The following is a 21,445-nucleotide window of genomic DNA, read 5'->3' as shown; positions in this document are numbered from 1 at the left end:
TCCAGATGAGTTAGCTCGAGTCCTAAATAGGGAGGTCAAGACACTAGAAATTTAGTAGTTGGTACCAGTATCAGCAGAATTCAACTGAATTGAGTAAGGTGAGCAATCATGAAATAATGACCTTTTATACTTAAAAATAAATCCTTTTATTAAAACAGCGCGCAGACTGAAATGCTAGGATGGTTGACAAGTAGCTAGCTAATGTTATTACAAGATATAATGTCAGTTTCATTACATTAGCTGAGCATCTATGTAATTAGAGCTGCAGTAAACAAATGACAACGAACCACAGTCAGCTTATTTTCAGGGTTCTCAGCCTGCTTAGCCTCACTTAGGACCAACATTCATATACAGTAACATGTGCAGGTGCAAAACCTGCACCTGCTTTTGTTGGTTAAGGTAAAATATGTCAAGTAAAGAATGGTGTACAGCAACTGATTTTCAGATAACCATCTGTACGTCTTTCCTTCAGCACAGCACTTTCTTTTCTGTAAAACTCTGATTTTTGTTTGTAGAGGGTGTCAACAGAAGTTCTTTGGGGAAATAAATCAGCAAAAATTGGCATTTGATCAACGAGTTGCGAGAGGAGCTAATGTGGCAGTTTTCCCAGGTCACTGTCTTCCAGGTGCACTTTTTTCTCTGCTTGTGGGCATCTTTCCTCTTCAGCCTTGGAATACAGGCTGCCTATGCCTTAAAAAAAACAATCAAACAAAAAAACACTACGGTCTTGAAAGTTATTCTAACTATTGAGGTACATCACGCCACTGTCTGCAGAGACTGAACCGGAAACACACTCTTGTGCCTTGTTGTGATAGAGGGGTCACAACAAGCCGAAACAACACCAAAGTCTGCTTCACATCAGCAGTTGTGACGTGTAACAATTCAGGAGCAGGACATTGCTGAGGTATGAACGGGTACAATATCAGAAAAGTGAGGAAAAAATTACCCTCAGGTTTCGCTAAAAGCAGCAAAACTTTGGTGGATAAGATAAAAGAAACGTACAACTTTCATGAGTGATTATTCAAGCATAAAAAGAGCAGTGGATAGACATGTCTCACAAACCCAGGATGTATAATAATACATTCTTTCGGAATAAGGTATTGGCTAGACACACGTAAAACCTGTTCATGCTATGAGAGACACTTATTAGCTGGGTGCAGGCACTCTGAACATCCACATTGCCAAAAGCCTCCTCTTCTCCCTCTGATGAAGTCATACTCTGTGCTGAAACATTAGCTGCTGTACCTTATTAAAAACCTTCAAACCCCATCATTCCAGATCCGATCTCAGCTGCCCTGCAATGTTCTTAGCTCTTCTGGCACATGCACACATTCCTTTATTTCTACGATGGCTCACTTCCTGTTGATCTCTGCGCTGCCAACTTTGCTACAGCAAAACAATCTGTGCTGGATTAGCGAAATGTGTTAGTGGCTGTGAAAAAAAGAACTGTCAAGCACCTAAAATTGGAACCAAATGCTAAACAGATTTTTAGTCGTGTTTACCCGTTCTTTGCTTCAATCGCAGTGTTGCTGTTTTTGCTTCAGAAGGCAACATTTTTGGAATCAGCATCATAATTCATGTATCTTAGTGGCACCGCAATCAAAAATTTAGCAAGACTAATAAAACTGTGATGAAGCTTTGCAAAAGAGGAGAACACTGTGGAAGTTGCAATACAACAGCTGTACCCTTTAAGGGGAACTAGTTTGTGTTCCATTAATTTCTGTCATACAACTGTTACAATGGACTAAATTCAGACTGTTTTATAAACACTTGGTTTCAGACAGCTTTTTTCAAGTCTGCATCTGTGTGATGTCAGCAACAGTGGATGTACTTAATATGGTCATCTCAAGCACAGCAGCCTCAGCCAGTCAGAAGAAAGTTGGTGCAAAGAGAGGGCAGCCTCAGAGCTACAAGATGCACACTTCACGCAGTGAGGGTGTGCACTGAGGACCCCTAAAACAAATGAGGAATCATACACTCACTTTAAGTATACTTTATGATATACAGAGATACTTATTAATGCTGAAAACACTCAGAAATGTCAACCCAACCCCTCACCTGACATGGGAGCAGGTAGATTCCTGATTCAGCAGCTCCTAAGTCATAGGAAACCATATGACCCTGCTTCTGGGACTGGCACAGTGATCAATGGCTCCTAAAAACCTCTGGACTCTTCCTGAAAATTTGCGAAGGCTGGACACTGAGGTGCGCAATGGGTGTGTGAAGTGTGTACAAGGGTCAGTGGGTGGATCAGAGGGGGACGCAGGAGAGCGAATGCCTTTGGTGTACATACCACAGTACAAAAGAACAACCTCCTGTGTGAGTGTAGTCATTAGTGCTTTCTTCTCTGTGTGTGTCAAGGTCAAAACAGAGCCTGATTACAGGGCGCTCTAGAGAGCTGTGGGTGTGTGTTTGTCGGCATGTGTGCACACAGAGGCTTCCCTTTTGAACGCAGGCAGCGGTGGCATTCCTGGCCCTAGGCGCTGGCTCTTGAAGCCAGATCTCAAGGAATTTGGGAAATGTGCGAGGGGGCATATCTCTGGTTGTGAACAGGAGAACGAGAGATGGCAGAGTGATGAGGGGAGGGCAGGAAAGGAAGGGGGGAAATCTATTTTGTTTGCCTTTTGTGGCCCCCTGGAGGATCAAGTAAGGTTGGTAAATTGGGAGGGAGGGACTGGTGACATAAGACGACGAGGGGCCAAAGATGAGGCCTTGTGTGCTTGCACGAACCAAAAGGAATTCTGATGAAAAAGGGTTAAAAAAGGTAATGCTGGGCAGCGAGAGGGATGTAGCAATACTGTTGGCGAGAGAATCAGTTTGGGTAAGGCGGTCTTGCCTCATTCGTACATTTCTCAGAAGCATTTGAAAGAGATGGTGAGATATGGAGAGAAAAAGAGAAACTTGTCACCTTCTCTTCAGTCTCCAGCTCTTTGCTTAGCAGATTCTTCTCTGCCAAGTGCAGCTGTCTCTGTAGACTTTCCACCTTTTCCTGCAGAGCCTGAGGGAAGGGAGAGACAGTCAGTCAGCTGACTGACGCAAAGAGAAAAACATTTCGAATTCGGTGTGGCGTTAAGTGTTACGTGGCACAAATTGATAGACATTAATCTGCAGTTACATTTGAGATTGCAAACAGATGCACGCTTTATCTCAATAAGAGGCTACACCAGACTCAAGACCAGAGCTAAAAAAAACAAGTAGATGGAGAAAACTAACAGGAATATAGAGTACACAAACATAGACAGAAGGACAATGAAGAGAGATACAGCTTGTGATTACTTTTTGGGAGGTAAAAGGCTATTAACAAAGCAATCTCAGTAATTACTATGAAGCTGCCCTCATTAACCCTAAACTTATTTTTAGACAAGGGCATAAAGAAAGACTTCCCCAGTATGGAAACAAACAAACTTTCTAGTCTTTTATAAAGCTGCAGTTCTTATTCCTTTCCTTGGCAGTACTAAGAAACATACACTGTATCATTTAGTGGATAACGAGCCCTCTCGCATGTATTCCAGTACCTGTGCCGATCAAATTTCCCCACAAGGTACCAATAAAGAATTCAATCTATTTTGCTTTCTAAGACTCAGGCAAGAAAGAAGAATAAAAAAAAAGAAAGAAAAAGAAACGCACAAAGCAGTTTTCCCCCCTTTCTGCCCGTAAGTGATAGCAAAGCACAGTTCCTGCGTACGACCCAGAACCAGATGTTCCGAGTGCACATGTGGACACTTCATCTTTGATTAGCCTGCATGGAAAGCAGGGACTGATATGTACACACGTGCAAGTGTGCGTGTGCACACACACACACACACACACACACACACACACACACACACACACACACACACACACACACACACACAAATATCATAAGATGAAAGCACGGGCGTGCATTTACACTTGCATGCACACACACCTCCAAGAAGTGTGAGTGTAGCACTGGCTAACATCAATATCCACAGTGTCTCCCCCCACTGGAGTTGAGTGAGCAGGCCAGGTGTTGACTTGTTGATTCTCCGAGCCGAGGGAAACGTAGTCCAGGTGATAGGCATGACCGCCTGATCTACGATTCAGTCCACTGACATAAATCACGCGCAGACTGCAAGGCTTTAGGGCCGGGGTGAACTTTTAGGTAGAGCTTCTCTGGAAACTACACCACGAAGTAAAAAAAAAAAAGAAACACAGACTTGGATTTGTTAGTTAGATTTTTATACTGAATACACTCCGATTTCACAGTGTCTGATCCTCTTGGCAATTTTATCTCATATATGACCATTTTCTTTCACTAATTTAAAACACAGTGTGAACTAACCTCAACTGCACTGACGCAGGTGATTTAGGCTTCATTTAGGCTTCTGGTAGTTGGATTTTTTTCCCCTCTCAGCACACATTAATCGGCCAACATGACTCTAGAGCACGTCGAGGTCAGTTTCAGCTCTTCAACATGAAAGGCGGCCCATTTCCAGCGTGCTTATCCTATTAATCAGGGTATTTCTTAACTAGTCACAACCCCACTGTAGCCTACATCTCCATTCTGTGAAAGCCTTTGCCTTTGATTTCATCATTTCATTTTGTTTACTGACGAATCAAAGTCTCAGTGACACTAAGAAAAGCATTTTCAGTGGAGTTGACATGAATTACAAGAGCTTTAAGTAGCTGTAGTGGTAGTGTAGAGAAGGCATGCAAGGACTAGTATTTATTTTTGGGTGGGAGTGGGTTTGGAGGAGAGGGGCAGAGAGAGATGCACAGCTTATTGTGGTGATGGTCTCTTGAGACGAATTAAACATTTGGGAGAGTGTAGAAAAAAAAATCTTAAAAAATACTTTCCCATGGTAACAGTGACCATTTCAACTTTGGATTGTGGGTAAAGCACTTCTCTTCCGTGATATGACAAATAAAATGTGTTTCTTTTTAAAAACAAGGTTTATATCCTACATACCTTCATTTTATAATGTTGTAAACTCGTAGTAACTCTACCACCCCCCACCCCGTTATTTCTTTTTTTAACCATCATCCCAACAGGGGGCCCATTTAACAAGTGCTCTTTTAGTGACTGTACCTTCGTTTCTGTTTGTGCTGGAGACAAACTTCTAACAGTTTTAGAAAAGAGAGACGACGAGATTTACAGGCATATCCGGTGTCCCACAGTAACACAAAGTGTTCACAAGGTACTTCTGTCTGAAGTACATATCTGGACACTGACACAAGTTTTGTTTTTTTATACCCATTTACTGAAACATATTCCGAATATAGTTATATAATAAGTAGACTCCCATCTTTCAAATTGGATGAATGGTTTAGGAGTTCCAGCTCTTTAACATGTGTCACTCTCTTTTTAAAGGGAAAGGTAATTGGACATTTGACTCAAAGGCTATTTTCATGGGCAGGTGTGGCCAATTCCTTTGTTATGTCATTATTAATTAAGCAGCTAAAGGGCCTGGAGTTGATTTCAGGTGTGGTGCTTGCATTTGGAAGATTTTGATGTGAACAGACAACATGTGGTCAACGGAGCTCTCCATGCAGGTGAAACAAGCCATCCTAAAGCTGTGAAAACAGATAAAACCCGTCTGAGAAATTACTACAATATCAGAAGTGGAAAGATCTACAGTTTGGTACATCCTGAGGAAGAAAGAAAGCATTGGTGAACTCAGCATCGCAAAAACACCTGGAGGTCCACAGAAGACAACAGTGGTGGATGCCCCAGTCTGTTTGCCCCAATATTAAGAAATACACTTTTATTAGTGATGCTAATAAACAATCCCAAGAAGTGATATTGAGAATAATTTTTATGGTCATGAGAAACCCCTTCACAACAGCCCACCAAGTGAACAACACAACTCAGGAGGTAGGCGTATCAATATCCAAGTCTACTATAAAGAGAAGACTGCATGAAGGTAAATACAGAGGGTTCACTGCAGGGTGCAAGCCACTCATAAGTGCCAAGAATAGAAAGGCTAGATTGAACTTGGCTAAAAAAAACAAAACCCCAACATCTAAAAAAGCCAGCACAGTTCTGGAAAAACGTTCTTTGGATAGAGTAGTAACCAAGTATTAGAAATGAACATTTTATTTTCCTGTATTTAATCTGTCCAATTACTTTTGAGCCCCTGAAATGAAGCGATGTTAAAAAAACGCTTTAGTCCCTCAGATTTTTATGCAATCTTTTTGTTCAGCCCACTGAATTAAAGCTGAAAGTCTGCACTGCATCAGAGTTGTTTAATTAAAAATTTATTGAGGTAAAAAGTTGTCTCTTACCAAATATATATATGGACCTAACTGTGTCTTACTAACCAGGCTCGGTAACAGCAGCACCGTTTCTTTTAAAATATAATCACTTCTGGCTGCAAAGAAAGTAGCATAGCTGTCGTCAAAATGCAAACACGAAGGCTTCAAACAACAGAGACCAAAAACTAGTGGCAAACATCAAGTTGGCTGCATCCATCTCTTATATACAGTCTATGATTAAGCTGCAAACGTCTGCTATCATCTTGTAAAACCTACCCACTGTGACCCTAATGTCACCTACAACTATTCTTAAAACAGCACCGTTGCAGACAATATAGATAAGCGTCCTTAACAGATCACACCCCACCCATCTCTTCCTGTCCCACTAGTGATTCCCCGCAATGTGACACAAAATTTCTCGACCTCATCTTCTGGGAAGTGAGGCTGACCCCACTGGTGACGTGTTTTTCTCTTTCTTGTGGGTTCTACGTTTGATGTACTCAAAGCAAATCTAAGTGCAAAAGTTCAACCCTGGTTCCTTCATTAATAGAATCATATGGGATGTTTCTGCTGATGAACAGTACAGCTTTGTGAGTCAGAAAGAGCTGCAGATACTCAGTCATTATTGCCGTCAGACACAATGGTCATATTAAGCGAATTAGCAACAGATACTGTGCTGAAGCTGATGTGCATGGTCTGTCTGACCTTGACTTTAATCAATGAGGGCACTTGTTCAGACACAAAACCTCCAACTGGTGCTTCATTATTGATTCTTCATTTTCTCAGTCTAACTTCCACTGTTGTAACTCTGTACTGTACATATAACATGTACTGCAGATACACACAAGTAGTCAACATACGCACACAGTTCTTTTCTTTAGTACATGAATGACCATGTGTATAATATTCAGCAAAAATGTCTCCAGATGCTGAGGGTGATATGGTCTGTATCAGTCATGCAGACTGACTGGGATCATTGAAAACAGGGCAGGAAGAGGGGGTGGGGGTGTAAGGGAGGAGGAGGGGGGTCTGATTTCCTTAGGAAGAGATGTTGGGTATGAACGAAGGAAGCCTGAAAGTGAAAGGTGTAAAAAAGAAAGTGAGAAAAGCAAATTGCAAAGGAAAAGCTTGAGAAGACAGCAAGAGAAATGTGACCGCATCCAGAAGAGTGCAAGAGGAGAGAAAGTTCAGAAAGGTGAAAAATGAGAAACAGCAAGATACCGAAGAGGAGGAGGGACATGAAGGAGAAGAAAAAAAAACACGTGGCCGGAGTGAAGAGATACGGGCAGCGGTTCTACTTCTGGCGCACGGTACATCGGTTGGGGGCTTAGAGGTCTCTCTCACCTCTCCATCAGCAAAGTGCCTCTGCCTTTCATTCCAAACTTTGGCTCAAAGGATTAGCGAGGCACACGCGCACACAAGCACCAACAAACACACCGCTCAGAGCGATCCATACAGGTATAGGCATGCATTAATATTAACAGCAAAAGTTCTAAAAATGTGAGCGCTACACTCTGCAGTCAAATGAGTGCGCAGTTACTGCGTCGTACGCACACAAACATACACGCGGCGTCACACAGGCACAACGATGCCTTAGTCATCTTTCCTGGGTGGTCCTCCTGCGCAGATAAGGCGAGCATGTTTCCCCAGGGTGAAGTAAAAGCAACAGAGGGCAAGGAGAAAAAAAAAGAAAAGCAAAGAAGAAAGAAGGGAGGGAATAGTGGGAGGAGGAAAAAAGGCCAGGGGCCTCTTTAAACTTGGTGTTTTGTTAGGAGCTGAGCTGCTCTTCATGTGCGGCGGGGCCTTCTATTTGCAGCGTGCTGTCAGAAGTTTCTCCCAAAGTCTGGATTAAAGAGATCCTCTAATGACACTGAGGCTGGACGACTTCAGACAGCAGCAAAAACCTCACACTGCACCGCCTCCAGCCAAGGACACACACACACACACACACACACACACACACACACACACACACACACACACACACACACACACAGACAAGGGTAGGAGCAGATACATACACAAGGCGCACAAAGCACACAGACATACATAAGCAGAGACAGTTTGTGGATTGCGCCCACACACACACACACACACACACACACACACACACACACACACACACACACACACACACACACACCAGCTTTAGTAGAACAAGGCGGTGTGTGTGTGCATGGCTACTGATCTAATAGTAAATAATAAAGGAGGTGCTAACCTCAAGGAGAGATGGATGGCCAGAGAGATGAGCACAGACTTTCTTTTATCTGCACTTTTATCAAAGGATTGTGGGAAAGGTAAAAAAGTGAGTGTAAGAGAGAAGCTGTAGGAGGAGGAGAGAGGTCTCCCTCCTGAGGTGTTAAGAGAAGAGAAACTTTTGCTTTGCTGTTGGTCTGTCTTGTCTGTGTGTAGGAATGAAAAAAAGAAAAAGAAAAGTGGTTTAGCAAGTCGACCAGGACAGCCCCACTGAAAGATAACACCGATGTTGGTGTGAATTGATTTGCTTTCAGTGCTTTAATGCTTTTCAGTTCTTCTTCCCAGAGTTGATTTAGAAGTAAAGTGGGAAGATAGCGTGATGGCAGCAGTTGTGGAGAAACTCCTGAGCAGTAAATCAAACGGTTATCTTGCCCGTCTTTTCTGGTACTGATGAAAATAGTAAGACAATTGCCACGCTAATGAAGACATGTTGCAACCGAGCTGTGCCCACTGGGGGGAACGCGCTGTTCTCGGTCTTCCCGTCTCTTTCAGCTGCTGTGAGCTGCGCTAGAAAGAGAATAGGAAACGACTATAAAACATACACCATATGCCTGCTGTGTGTGTGCGTTTGTGTGTGGGCATTCGTGCATTTGTTCTGCTTATCGAAAAGGACGCATATGAAGTGCATTCTAAAAACTCTTGACAACATCTTATGAAACATAGGTGCTCTTTTGATTTAGGAGTAAATCCTCAGATTCTTACCAGGATTTAAAAAAATCAAGATTATGCGATACACATCTATTTAATATCGTTTCACTGCACAGAATCAATCTGGTGTCCTGCTGATGGCTAACCACTGTACAGCACTGTAATTTATATTAAAATAAAAATAAGTGGTTACAACAATAAATAATGATATGGCTATTAAAATAGTAAATCACCATTCTGTGAATGCCAAAAAATATCTTGCATTGAACGTACTGACAATTTTAGTGGTTTTCTGAACTATATCGCTAACTCTTGTAGCTCTTATTAAGTGATATTATGCAATCTGTGACCTCAGCCAAGTTCTATGGTATCCTTCAAACTGAGGAGCCCAAGCCAAAGCGCAAAAGAGCTCTTGGTTTCTTTGTACATTGCATAAGGTTTGTGGTTTGGTGAGTAATTTCCATTTGTTGTCTGCAAATATGCTCTCTATGAGCTACTCTACTTCCCACGTTCTTTTATAGCATCCTGGAATGTTATCTTTCTTCTACTTCCACCTCCTCTGATATGTGGATCAAACGCTGCTGGGAATCGGCCCCATGGCCGGAAAACTCATCAATCAGCCGACACAATGCACACGTGTGGAGCAAGCACGCACGCACGCACGCACACAAATGCATACAGAAAAGAGTGGGAAAGAAAAAAAGAGGGAGAGCAACCTTCGCTTTCACACGTGCTATAAATACAGTGTGTATACAGATCCAAGACTATAACTTTCTGGCTAATGCTGATGCTGACATAAAGGACAAACCGGAATTAGCTGGAAGTTGGAATGTGGGCTTACTTGACAGCACGGAGTTAAGATTTAAGAGAACAACAGCCATCGGTGGGGCACGAGTACAAGAAGTGCTCCAGTGTGTTTGCTCCTATATTAAGAAATATACTTTTATTAGTGATGCTAACAAACACACCCAGGAAGTGAGAAAGTCGTTGGAGGAAACCACAGATTTAAATAAAAATGACTCAAAACAAAAAGCCACCGAAACAGAAAGGTTACTGAATGCGTCTTTTAGCTCTCTCAGTGTCACAGTGTCATCATCACTACAGCCTTTCAGTCTCTTCTCTAGTCTCATTTAGCTACTTGCTGGTGCTTCTTCAACATTTACAGGCGGATTATTGACTGAGGTTTTTTTATGTTGTAGAACGAAACTGGAAAATGTCTAAAACACATTAACCACAGATCTTATTTCAAGCATCTAACCAAAAAAACCCACGTAAAAACAAAAACACCGACTTTGAAGCAAGAGAACAGGAAGTGGCGCTCTGTGCTCACCATTCTCTCGTCTCTGTATTGCCAGTTGGTCAAAAGACATGTAAACATCCCTACCAAAGCTAGCCAGTATCTGACCAGGGTCCAACGGTGGCTGAGAGGAACGTCATGGACCAAGTTGAGGGCTGATAATGGATAACTACAGACCCTCCCTCATTGCTGTGTCATACCAAAGAGGGGTATGAGTCTCACATCTTTAAACCACAAGTTCAGATAATTCCACAAATCACATAACATTTTCTGAGTTAACTTAATCTGTTGTTAGCATAAACAGTTTCATATATTTTGGCTAACTGGACCAATAAACCTAAACCTAGCTAAAAGTAAAGAGCAGTTTATTTTATTTTCAGCAAGTAACATCAACCATTTCAGATACCAAACACACAACACAAATGAAAACTGTATTCATGCCCACACACATACACACACAGAGGAAAGAGAAGAAGAAGAAAGAGAGGAAAATGATGGTTCAGATGGTTAACAAACAAATGTGCAGTTCAAGGTTGACACAAAGAACTCGGATGTGTTGAAGGACGTGGACGGACACAGAAACACGGGAGACAAATGGACACTCGCGTACACACACACAAGCAGCTCTTTGCCTCTGCTACAGAGAGTATCCAGCGCACCTGTTCTTGATCCACTGCTGCCATTCCTTCCCACAGGCAAAGTCATCCTTTCAACCCCCTCAGAAACTAATGCATATATAACTACAGAACTACAGACAAACTGCAGTTGCTACAACTAGCCTCCTTAATGTGTGCATGTTTGTATGGCTGTGTGTGCGTGTGTGCATGCACAGGATCCCTCATTATTATGCATGCACAAAAAAAACAGCGTCTAGATCACATGGACTACATCTACTGCAAATTTAACCAAGAAACACACTGTCTAATGCACAAAGAACAGTGCACCTCACATATTCACTCTCATCCTCAAACACTGTGAGACAATGGTCACTGTTGCATTATGTAATGTGTCTCCTGTCACTTCACCCAGAGGACACTACAACAGGACCTTCTCTTTGACTCGCACTAGAAGCTACTGCTGGAGGAGCCTGGATCAAAGGTGTGTATCCCTGTCTTCAGTGTGTGTGTGTGTGTGTGTGTGTGTCTGAAAACACTGAATATATGTGGGTGTATGTTAGAGAATGCAATACTATTGGAAGATGTACTGTAGAGACAAGGGCACTAACTCAAAGCTGTGTTTGTGGGAGAGTTTGAGGGAGGGAAAGACACAGATAAAGACTTAGTGAGAAGAAAATGGGAGAAAGAGAGTGTATGTAGGTCCACGAACACTAAGTTACAGAGGTGTGTGTGTGTGTGTGTGTGTGTGTGTGTGCGTGCGTGCGTTTCGGGGGACGTGCGTGGCAACATTCGGCAGGCAGAAAGACAGGAAGCACTGCTGTGGGGAGCAGGAACAGCGGTGCTGATCAAAGCCCAGGCGGGTGACACTATGGGCGGAGTGCCATTGTTTATTCACCAGCCACCTCTCCCTTTTGGCAGGGCGAGGTGAGCATGTGTGCTTGTGTATGTGTGTGTGTGTAGTCAGAGTTTGAGACAGAAAGAGTTCGAAAGATACAGAGTTGGGAAGATAGGCTCTGAGAGAGGGTAGAGACAAGCCGTGTGTATGTGTGTGAATGTGTGTGTGTGTGTCTTTGTACCTTTTTTCTTGGCAAGCTAATGTGGGCTTCAGTTCTGTCAGATTTGGCAGCTGCACATTTCAGGCAAGTGTACATGCACACTCATAAATACGGTCTGACACACACATGAACACACAGACCAAAAAGAAAAGAAAAGAAAAGACACTACCTGCAAACACGGCCACATAGACACACATCATGTGGTCAAATAATCCAGATAACCTCACTATTAAACACATTTACCTCTAACCCTATGCATCAGAAACGGAAAAATCCACACAAATATGCAGACACTTAATAACAAAACCACAAGAAGAGAAGCGGTTGACATCAGGAAGTGAATAATCCTCTAAACAAACCACTAGCTATGTGTCACGGTGGACCAGTGGCCAATATCAACTATATCAATGCTATAAATAGACAGGACGCATGAAAACAAACAGAGAGCATTGTATAGCTTTCACCTTGCACAGTCCTTTGACACCAGCCAGGTTCCAGTGCACTCAAAGAGACTTGCCAACTGTTATGAGATAATTGGCACTCTAAAATTAACTGGATTAGGAATGGTGAGTCACCACCATAGACTGTATATAATAGATGGCTTCTGGCCTGAAAAGTGAAGTCAACAACATAAATCTGTATTTCTCCTTTTGGCCATAAGTGGGCGACTCCAATGGTTGCAAAAGAAGTCTCATGAATTAATTGATATATAAATAAATAGTCTCCATATAAGTCTTAATAATTAATTTTGCAGATTAGCGTTAAAAAAAGACCTATAAAATCTGGCATGTTTTATGGTGGCCCGACATCGCGATTAGTAGGATGCCACTGTATGGGTGTACGGTGTTCAAAGGCCAATATACCGAGCAGAAGGCTTCCACATGGGGCTTCACGGTGCCAAACTCCCTCCTTAAATTTCAGTCTAGAGTTATTTACCACATTTTAATATGACTACACTGTATATGGGATATTACTCATAAAAAAATGACATTAGGGAGAAAGGTGAAGGTACCATTTATGACACTCGAGCTTTCTAATGAATGCGCTTCTGTTTATTCTGCTCATTTGATTTGCATATTTTGCAAAAATTGAGTTTGAGCCAAAAAAGAAAATATTAAATAAAACAACAAGCTAAAAGTAGGTTCAGTTCAGCAGATTTAGAGGCTGAGTCTGCTCATTATCCTGGACCAGGGCACCGTCTGCAACTGTTTGCAACACACACTTCAACATTTAACCTATTTGCGACTCAAGCAAAAATGTGCCTGGGAAAGCAAAGCTAAGCGCCCCGTCTGCAACAACATGGCAAGCAGACAGACACTAAAGCTCGCCCTATGTACGTACGCACACACATAGCACGCTCCCACGCACACACCGCACGGATACACTACTCCACCTAAACGTCATGTGTACGAAAAAAGGAAGATAATGAGCATACTTAACTGTACTGCCGCTGTTCTAAAAAAAGGGTTTATAAGATACAAAGGTCTCTGCAGTTAACACCCACATTTAAGAAGTCCAAGTACAGTAGAGCCACAGAGGGAGCTAAATTCAGGCTAGAAACGGCAGAATGGGGCTGGCGAGGAAAAGAAAAAAGAAAAAGGGACATCTGATCTGGTGCAGCATGCATTCAGAACAACTGTTTTGGGATTATCCCAATTCAAATGCACGGCTAACTTTGATGTTATTTTCTTCCCCTCCCATTGTCTGAAGCCCCTCGCTCTCTTCATAATCCGAGCCCTTTGAAGTGAGCAGCGTGGAAACAATGTCAGCAGGCGACACACTCCCTCCGATGGCCCACTGACAGCTCTCCACCATCTCTTTCTTTTTTTTCTCCCCTGCTCTTTCCTCCTTTCGTCTCAATCCTCACACGTCCTCCGTCGTTTCCCTTTCTTCTCCTTCACTGTATGGGATCTCAACCTTCTCTTTCAAGATCACAACAAATCTTTGTTTTACGTCTTTACTTTCTCTCAGTTTATTTGATGTTTGTCTAATCTTACTTTCCTCTCCCCCGTTCACTTCTCCCCCTCACGTCTGGCCTTTAATAAGCAATTCAACCATTAATTAGAGCCTCGTTAGCAGGTGGTTAATACACGGGGATCATAATAATGAGCACACAGATAATGGAAACAGAAAGCTGCCGTCTCCTCCAAACAGAGATGCTAAGGCCCGTGTCTTGTAAAACCGCACACAACGGGGAAGTCGGCACGTGCGTGTTACTGTGTCATGTTGCACTTAGATTACAACAAAAGCACGATGTGATCTACAAGCGTTGCATGCTACAGTGCGACACAGACAGTAACCAATTCCTTAATCAACATGTCACCATGTATGTGAGCGTTTGGCCAGTAATTGAATCACATAAGAATTCTTCTACAGTTCTGATGTTTAATTTAGACACTGAGCGAACAATGTGGAAATGTATCCAATGTCGCAAATATTTTTTTTTTAAATCAAACACCTTTTAAGACTGAAATGATTTCCACAGCAGACCAACCAGCCATCAATTTTTGCAATGCTTCCTGATTTATCTCTGCCAGAAGTGAATGTCTTTATGATGCAAGCCAGATCTTAGTCTGTTTGACTTATAGGAGTGGTGCTGTCTTACTGAGACTCACTGAATACTTAAGGTTTTGATATGCGTCTGCATCCGCAAGTCTGCTAGGGTCTGAATGATTGAAATTTCATCATTAGACGATGAGCAGAAGAGTCCATGTTGATAAAAACTCTTTGTGATGGAGAGGACTCGCCCACAGAGACTCAGTTACAATGCAGTAACTGTCCATGTGCCCTTCAGAGGAAGCATAACGGGAAGTACTACTCGGGTGTCCCTGTGCCTGTGTGCAAGAGTATACTATAAGGCTTTAATGAACAGAGTTAACTGTACGGTAGCTGATAATATGCTAGCAGCAGACCTCTACTGACGTCATATTTTTTGTTTTGCTAATGCCAGCTCTTTATCAATCCCCTTTGGGGTTGCAAAGAAGCGCATCTGGCGCAATAGTCTACCAAAGCAAGCATGTGGAGCTACCTGTTGTGGTGACCCCTTGTGGCAGGAGAGGAGCTGAAAGTCACTTTTTGAATGTCAGCACTTTACCAATTTCACACAGGCCTCAACAGCTAAAACATTTTCCTGCACGTCTCTTTTCCTGCCAGTTCTCGCCATATGTCCTTACACTTGCCCCATGATGACATGAAACATTGGTAGTGGTGCTGAACTTGTTGTAGGGTCGAAAGCATGATTCACAGACACTGTCACCCAGCACAGTGAATGATGAACTTTCCCTGAATGTGATTTGAAAGTTTCTTTTTCATTCAAATGTTGCAGCTACAAATTCCAGGGACGTAAACTCGTGTAACGCTTGCTAATTTGGAGTTGTATGGCGATGCCAGTGATGTTCTTTGGAGTCAGCACTTAATACACTGGATGACATTTTAATATTATTATCATTACTGCTGATATTAGGCACTTCCACAGGTCTCTTTGCTGTTTTATCATTAAGTCCTAACTAATCTAGTACACGGCTGAGATTGTATAAAGTTATGAATAACACCTGCAATTATATTTCAATAACTGATGTTACCAATTAGACATTTTAATACATAAAGCCCTGATATTTTGTAAAGTATAATTGGAATTCGTCCAAACGGGGCTGCATGGCGTCAATGCGTTAGCGCGGTAAGCTTGTTAAAGCGTTAGCGCCGTCCAGTCCCTCGCTAACGGAGATTTGCCACATTAATGCGGTTATGGTGTTAACGTCATTTTGACAAGATTAATGCTGACAGCACTAGTAATTTAATAAATAATCCAGCAGTAAGAAGTCGCTCATTCAGGTGTCACCTGTTTGTAAAATTTAAATAGTTTTATTTAAAAAAAGGTACTTTTAAAAGTTCTTTTTAAGGATCAGTGGAAACATTTCAGTAAGCAAGACTCAAGACGGTATCAAATTCATTTGAATAAATGTCGAGTGTCAGTGAATGTTGAGTTGTTAGGTCAGTTTCTACTGTACTTCTTAATGCTGTTGCATTAAAAAAAAAACTTCCTGAAGTTTTATTGTATCATTGTATCATAAGAATGAGTGTAAGGGAAGTAAAGATATATCAGTCCAGACAGAAACTAAACAGGGCTTTGCTGATGTATCTGGACTCAAAGGACTACAACGAGCCTTTACCGTTAGTCACATATGGATAAAAATGACAACACAATAATTGAGTGTGGGGGCCGGACTAGTAATTTCATAGAAAACAGGTTGCTTTTGTGCACGTCTGAGCGAGGAGGGCCTGGGATTCCAGGGCCTGGAAGGAGAAGAGCTCTGAAGAGAGGCTCACGGACCTGCCTCTTTACTATATGAGACAGCTCCAGCCACAAACAGACAAGGTTGTGTTTGGAAATATGTCCTGATCCCAGACACAACAAGTCTTTTTAAAGTGAGCCACACCCAGTCAACTGCTACTTCAACTGCACTCCATTCAGCTTCTGGGAAGAAGAGGAATACAAGAAGCCGATTCCTTAAAAGAAATCCACATGGATCAGGGAAAAGGATTAACACATCTCTCTCTTTTTTTTATTAATATAAAACATTACATTTTTTACAGAAGCAAAAGAGAAAAAAAAAGAGTAAAATGTTAAAAGAAATGTGCCAAAGTGTAAAGTTTAACAGTAAAAGGGATTGTCAGGAATGATAAAGAGGGGCTATGACTTAAGACGTTGGGTGAAACAGAGAGATTTATAAGATTCAGCCAGACACAGAGCACACGAGCCACTTAAAGTCACTATGGAGTTTGCAGCGAGCCATAAAAATGACAGAGCACATGCATACAAACAGGCAGTGCGCTTTAACTAAAGAAAAGCGTCCCGTGTCTACTCTATAAAAGTGAAATCCAGACGAGGCTTTTTTAGAGCACGACGTTTACTGACATACCCCCAGTTCTGCTGGTGTAAAGATACTTTAGATATACCAAACACTGCAAAGACCACTGAGAAGAGGAACTGTGTGACTGCTGGGACTTTATCATCCTCTCTTAATAATGCATTATCAGGGATTGTAACATCTAGTCCTTTTACTGAATCAGAATGAACTATTAAAGTGGCTGGCACTTTGGACAGAAGCTCCTGTATTTTTTGTTAGTGGTAACCTCCATCATAGTTAATAGTGTATTTACATTTACTGACATAAAAAGTAAGTTCAGGTTTTTGTGAGGGTTTGGTTACTCAAAACGCTTCTCCTGCCAAGCATCCGTCCTGAGAAAACATTCCCAGATTGGTTGGTGAGCGGTCGCTTGCTGTTACTAAGTGAAACAGGTCTCAAAGAAATATACAAGAACGTCCTTGCCTGGTTGCCTATTGATTGTGTTGAAGACACCAACTTGTTTGCAAACACTTGCAAACTGCTTGTCGAAGCTGTAGTGAAACTGTGAACAGTGAGGCCCAAACTTCAAGAAACTACCCACCAACTAACTGAGGAACACACATTTTTCCTTAGCAACCAGAGGCTGACAACCTGTCTCTAGGACTTGTGACAAAAGTGTAATATGTGTTATAGCAGCTAAAAATGTAACTGAAAACAATAATATTGACTATAAATTCAGGTCTGTTAGTGAACTAATTATAGTTTAGAAATTTTAGGAAATATGTATTTTATAAAATTCCTTCCATTTTTTCTACTGCTTACTTGCCTCGCTTCTGTCAGTCTGCCCCAGGGCAGCTGTGGCTACAACTGTAGCTTGCCTCCACCAGTGTGTGAATGTGAGAGTGAATGAATAGTGGAATTATACAGCGCTTTGAGGGCCCCGAAAAGCGCTATATAAATGCAATCCATTATTATTATTACTGTTCCCAACCTGGCTAAGAGACAGAATCTCTCCAGTGTGCCCTGGGTCAGGACTGGGATCTCCTCCCAGTTGAGCATGTCCAAAGCACCACGTTCAGGAGGCATCTGAGTCACATGTCCAAACCACCACAACTGGCTCCTATCAGTGCAGACAAAAATTGGCACTACCCTGAGCACCTCTGGGTGACTGAGATCCTTACCATATCTCTAAGTCTTGGCCTAGACACCCTTTAGAGAAGGATGATTTCTGCTGTCTGTATCTAAAACCGTATTCTTTCAGTCCTTTGCCAGAGCTTCATACCCTTAGCCACAGGTGAGGGGAGGAATTTTAAATCGATTGGCTTTACCTCAGCTTTCTCTTTTCCACAGACAGTAAAAGTGTCTGTATCACTGCAGATGTTGCACCAATCTGCTTGTCAATTTCCTGTTCCACTGTCTAATCTTAAGCAAGTCTATAAGACACTTGAACTCAACTCATTCCCAACTCAAAGTGGGCAATCCACTCGTTTCTATTTGAGAACCTTGGCATTGATTATTGAGGTGGTAATTCTCATGCAAACCACTTCCTACTCTCTCATTTTTTAAAATTATAACGCTCATTCGATTAAGTAACATGAAAGCAGTGTTTCTCAAGCTCTTTCGTCTCTATACAACAATACGGGGACTCATCATATCTGGTGTGTTCAAATTTAAACTTCCAACCCTAACAACTGTCACAAGACAGAGTCGGAACACTGCAGTATACCACTGAAAGCTTTAATAATACAGAGTACTGCTGGACCACACACCTAATAAATGGACACAAATGATTAAAGCTGCTTATAATGAGACCTGTAGAGAAGGGGCATGTGCCACCTTGCATACTTGGATCATAGAATGTGAAGAAATACCTGTTGCTCAGTGCTGAGTGATGTAATTATTAAAGTGTGTGGTTTCCAACACTGACCTTGTGGGTCTGATCGGCACGGTGGGTTACTGTCTTTCTTTCCTCTTCCCAGCGAGCACTGGCCTCTTTTAGCTGCTTCTCCATTGCTGTCTGCAGACGTATCGCCTCCTCCTTTGAATCACATACAGACGTCTGTAGCTCCGCAATTAGCTGTGGGCAAGAAAAGTCAGGTTTTTGACTGATCCTCAAGTGTGTGCAGGACTGACAGAAACTTAAGAGAAGTGGCAGTGACTAAATAAGATCATAACTTGGCTTGCTTGCACTTGGGAACCATTTTTTTTCCTAGTGCAAAGTTAACTTGGAAGTTCTATGTATTTCTATGCTTATGTTTGAAACAAGCGGCATAGTAAAGCGATCAAAGAGAGAAAAGCCTGTTGCCAGAAGCAAAATGCAAAATACGTTCGCTTAACAAAATGCTGTTCTGATTCGTTTCATTTCACTGGGCTTGCAAAAAAAGACTAGTATCAGATGGAAAATGCATTTTGCATTTGCCATGGCTTGGGAAGGCAGTAACAATCACCTTGAAAGTCCGCTTTTCCCAGAGTCTCGTGTCTTCTTTTTTGTTTTTTGAGACGAGACAGAAGACACAAAGAAGAGAGAGAGAAAGCGCAAGAGTGAGAAAGAAGAGGGAGTTAAAAAGAAATAGACAGGAAGGAAAAAACAACTTCCTTTTTGAAGAGCGGAGTGACTTTGTGTTGGTGAACTTGCGGTGCACACCAAGATGAAAAGGAAGTGTCTTGGCTTTGAAAACCTCCAGTCAAAATTAACATTCTATTTAAGCCACTGTCAGAGAAAGGCAGAGGAAAGATGAGAGAGTAAGAAAAAAAGAGAGAGAAAGAGAGAGGGAAGGGAGAAAGAGAAAGAGGTGAGGAGGAGGAAGGAGGGTATTGCTGCTGCTTTGGGCTAGACAGATAATTGTTTACCATGTTCAAACCCTGGAGGACTAGCCCCGCTGGAATCTGCACATTGTGTGGGAGTATGGGAGCTAAAGCGGCGCGGGTCGACCACAGACAGAAAGAGACGGCAAGGGCGAAGGGGGGTGGAGGGGTGCTAGGGAGATTAGGCTTATTTAGTCAGTGGGACAGCCACATGAAAGCAACAAATGACACATCATTATGTGAACATCATTTCTGGTCATAATAATTATTTTGCAATATGGATTCCCTGCATTTGCTGGTCTTCAGCCCCGGGGCAGTGGCGGCACTCCAAACTAGTAAACTCAGCTGTCTGTCTTGTTACTCCTGTATATATATATTTATATATACACACACACACACACACACACACACACACACACGCACACACACACACACACGCACGCACGCACGCACGCGCACGCACGCACACGCACGCACACACCATAGCACCTTTTTCACTCTCTGATAGGCAGCCAGGCCTTTTTAAGTCTATAATTGGTCTGGTGAGACTTGCCTATTTTCCCAGCCTGCTAGCATCTCTGTTTAGGGCTAAAGGAAGGCTTGCCTCCTCATGAACCTGAAGTATGGAAAAAAAGAAAGGAGGACAGAAACGAGTCTGTTTACCCACTTGTTTACAAACAGGTGGGTAAACAGGCTACCAGAGGAGAAAGGCTGCTCTGTAATGATGAAAAGAACACAAACACTTGTAAGTGCGAAAACTTGGTGGCTGATGCTTAATTTGAGTTGCCCGTTTCCTTTGATAATGATTCCAGTGATTTGACCCCGCCAGCAAAAAAACAGTGTAAACGATAGAACATTTCACTTATTGCCTCTTTGTTTGGTAACATTTCTGCCATAACTGCAGGCGTTCTCCAACAAAGTGTAGCTGTGTTAGCCCCATAAAGCCTGAAATATGAAACAATTGCCACAAAATTCTTAAATTTCATATCTGACTTTTAATTTTGCGACATTTTCTTAAAAAGTTGCTTAAAAATGCATGGTGTTATTTATTCATCACACTGATGATGTAAAAGTCTCAGAACCTCCCAAAAAACTATACCAAATATGACATACTTGTTGTTAAGTTACAGCTTTTAGGCACCAAGTATGTTTTTGGAAAAGAAAAAAAAAAATCACGAAATTTAGAATTTTTCCAATGTATAAACAAACCAAAAGCATTTTTTTTAGGGGGGGGGGGGGGGGGGGAACGCAGTGTGAAAAAATAAAGTCAGCATGAAAAGATGATGAGCTGGTCCGGATGTTTCTAAATAAGAAAAGGAAGACACAGAGATTCTGGGCCGGAGCAGTGTCTAGCTGTCTGTCTGAGGTTAAATACTATTATTTTTCTATTTGTATATTCAGTACTGTGTTTTGAGCTACGAGTGCACTTGTTGCCAAACGCATTGGTCTGATTGGTCAGAACTGTTTATTCAGAAAAATCAAGCTTGGTCCAACGAAATAAATTCTGCAATTTAATCAAGTGAAATCACGAGATCTGTGTGTGTGAACAGCTGCATTAAGAATAGGTGAGTGCAAAAAATATTTTCAATGCACATAATATTTGCATGAATTTGTGTCTTCAGTCTGCGCAACCTCCCAACCCTCCAGCTTAGGCTTGAAAAGATGAACAAACAACTAAACTTATGTAAAAATGTCCACCAA

The 21,445-nt window shown here is 42.1% G+C and overlaps 1 protein-coding gene across 9 annotated transcripts in view; it reads right to left on the bottom strand.

The window, feature by feature from the left end:
• The window catches only part of cep112 (centrosomal protein 112), a 144,566-nt gene that overhangs the window by 24,596 nt on the left and 98,525 nt on the right, over positions 1-21,445 (bottom strand). For 7 of the 9 annotated variants that reach the window (XR_003272234.1, XM_026165046.1, XM_026165049.1 and 4 more), the window contains 2 exons: positions 18,867-19,016; positions 2,909-2,998 (listed from right to left, as the gene is read on the bottom strand). Coding sequence is in view for 6 of the 9 variants with exons in the window: in XM_026165046.1 (XP_026020831.1) it covers positions 2,909-2,998; positions 18,867-19,016 (240 nt within the window). In the remaining 3 variants the exon portion in view is untranslated. Of the gene's footprint in view, positions 1-1,833; positions 1,954-2,058; positions 2,798-2,908; positions 2,999-18,866; positions 19,017-21,445 lie in introns of those variants that run through there. The other 2 variants (XR_003272236.1, XR_003272235.1) reach the window with 2 other exon arrangements.

This window comes from Astatotilapia calliptera, chromosome 4 (genome assembly GCF_900246225.1).
Source record: "Astatotilapia calliptera chromosome 4, fAstCal1.2, whole genome shotgun sequence".
In the NCBI taxonomy this organism is placed as follows: domain Eukaryota; kingdom Metazoa; phylum Chordata; class Actinopteri; order Cichliformes; family Cichlidae; genus Astatotilapia; species Astatotilapia calliptera.
This window is presented reverse-complemented; position numbering and strand designations above follow the sequence as displayed.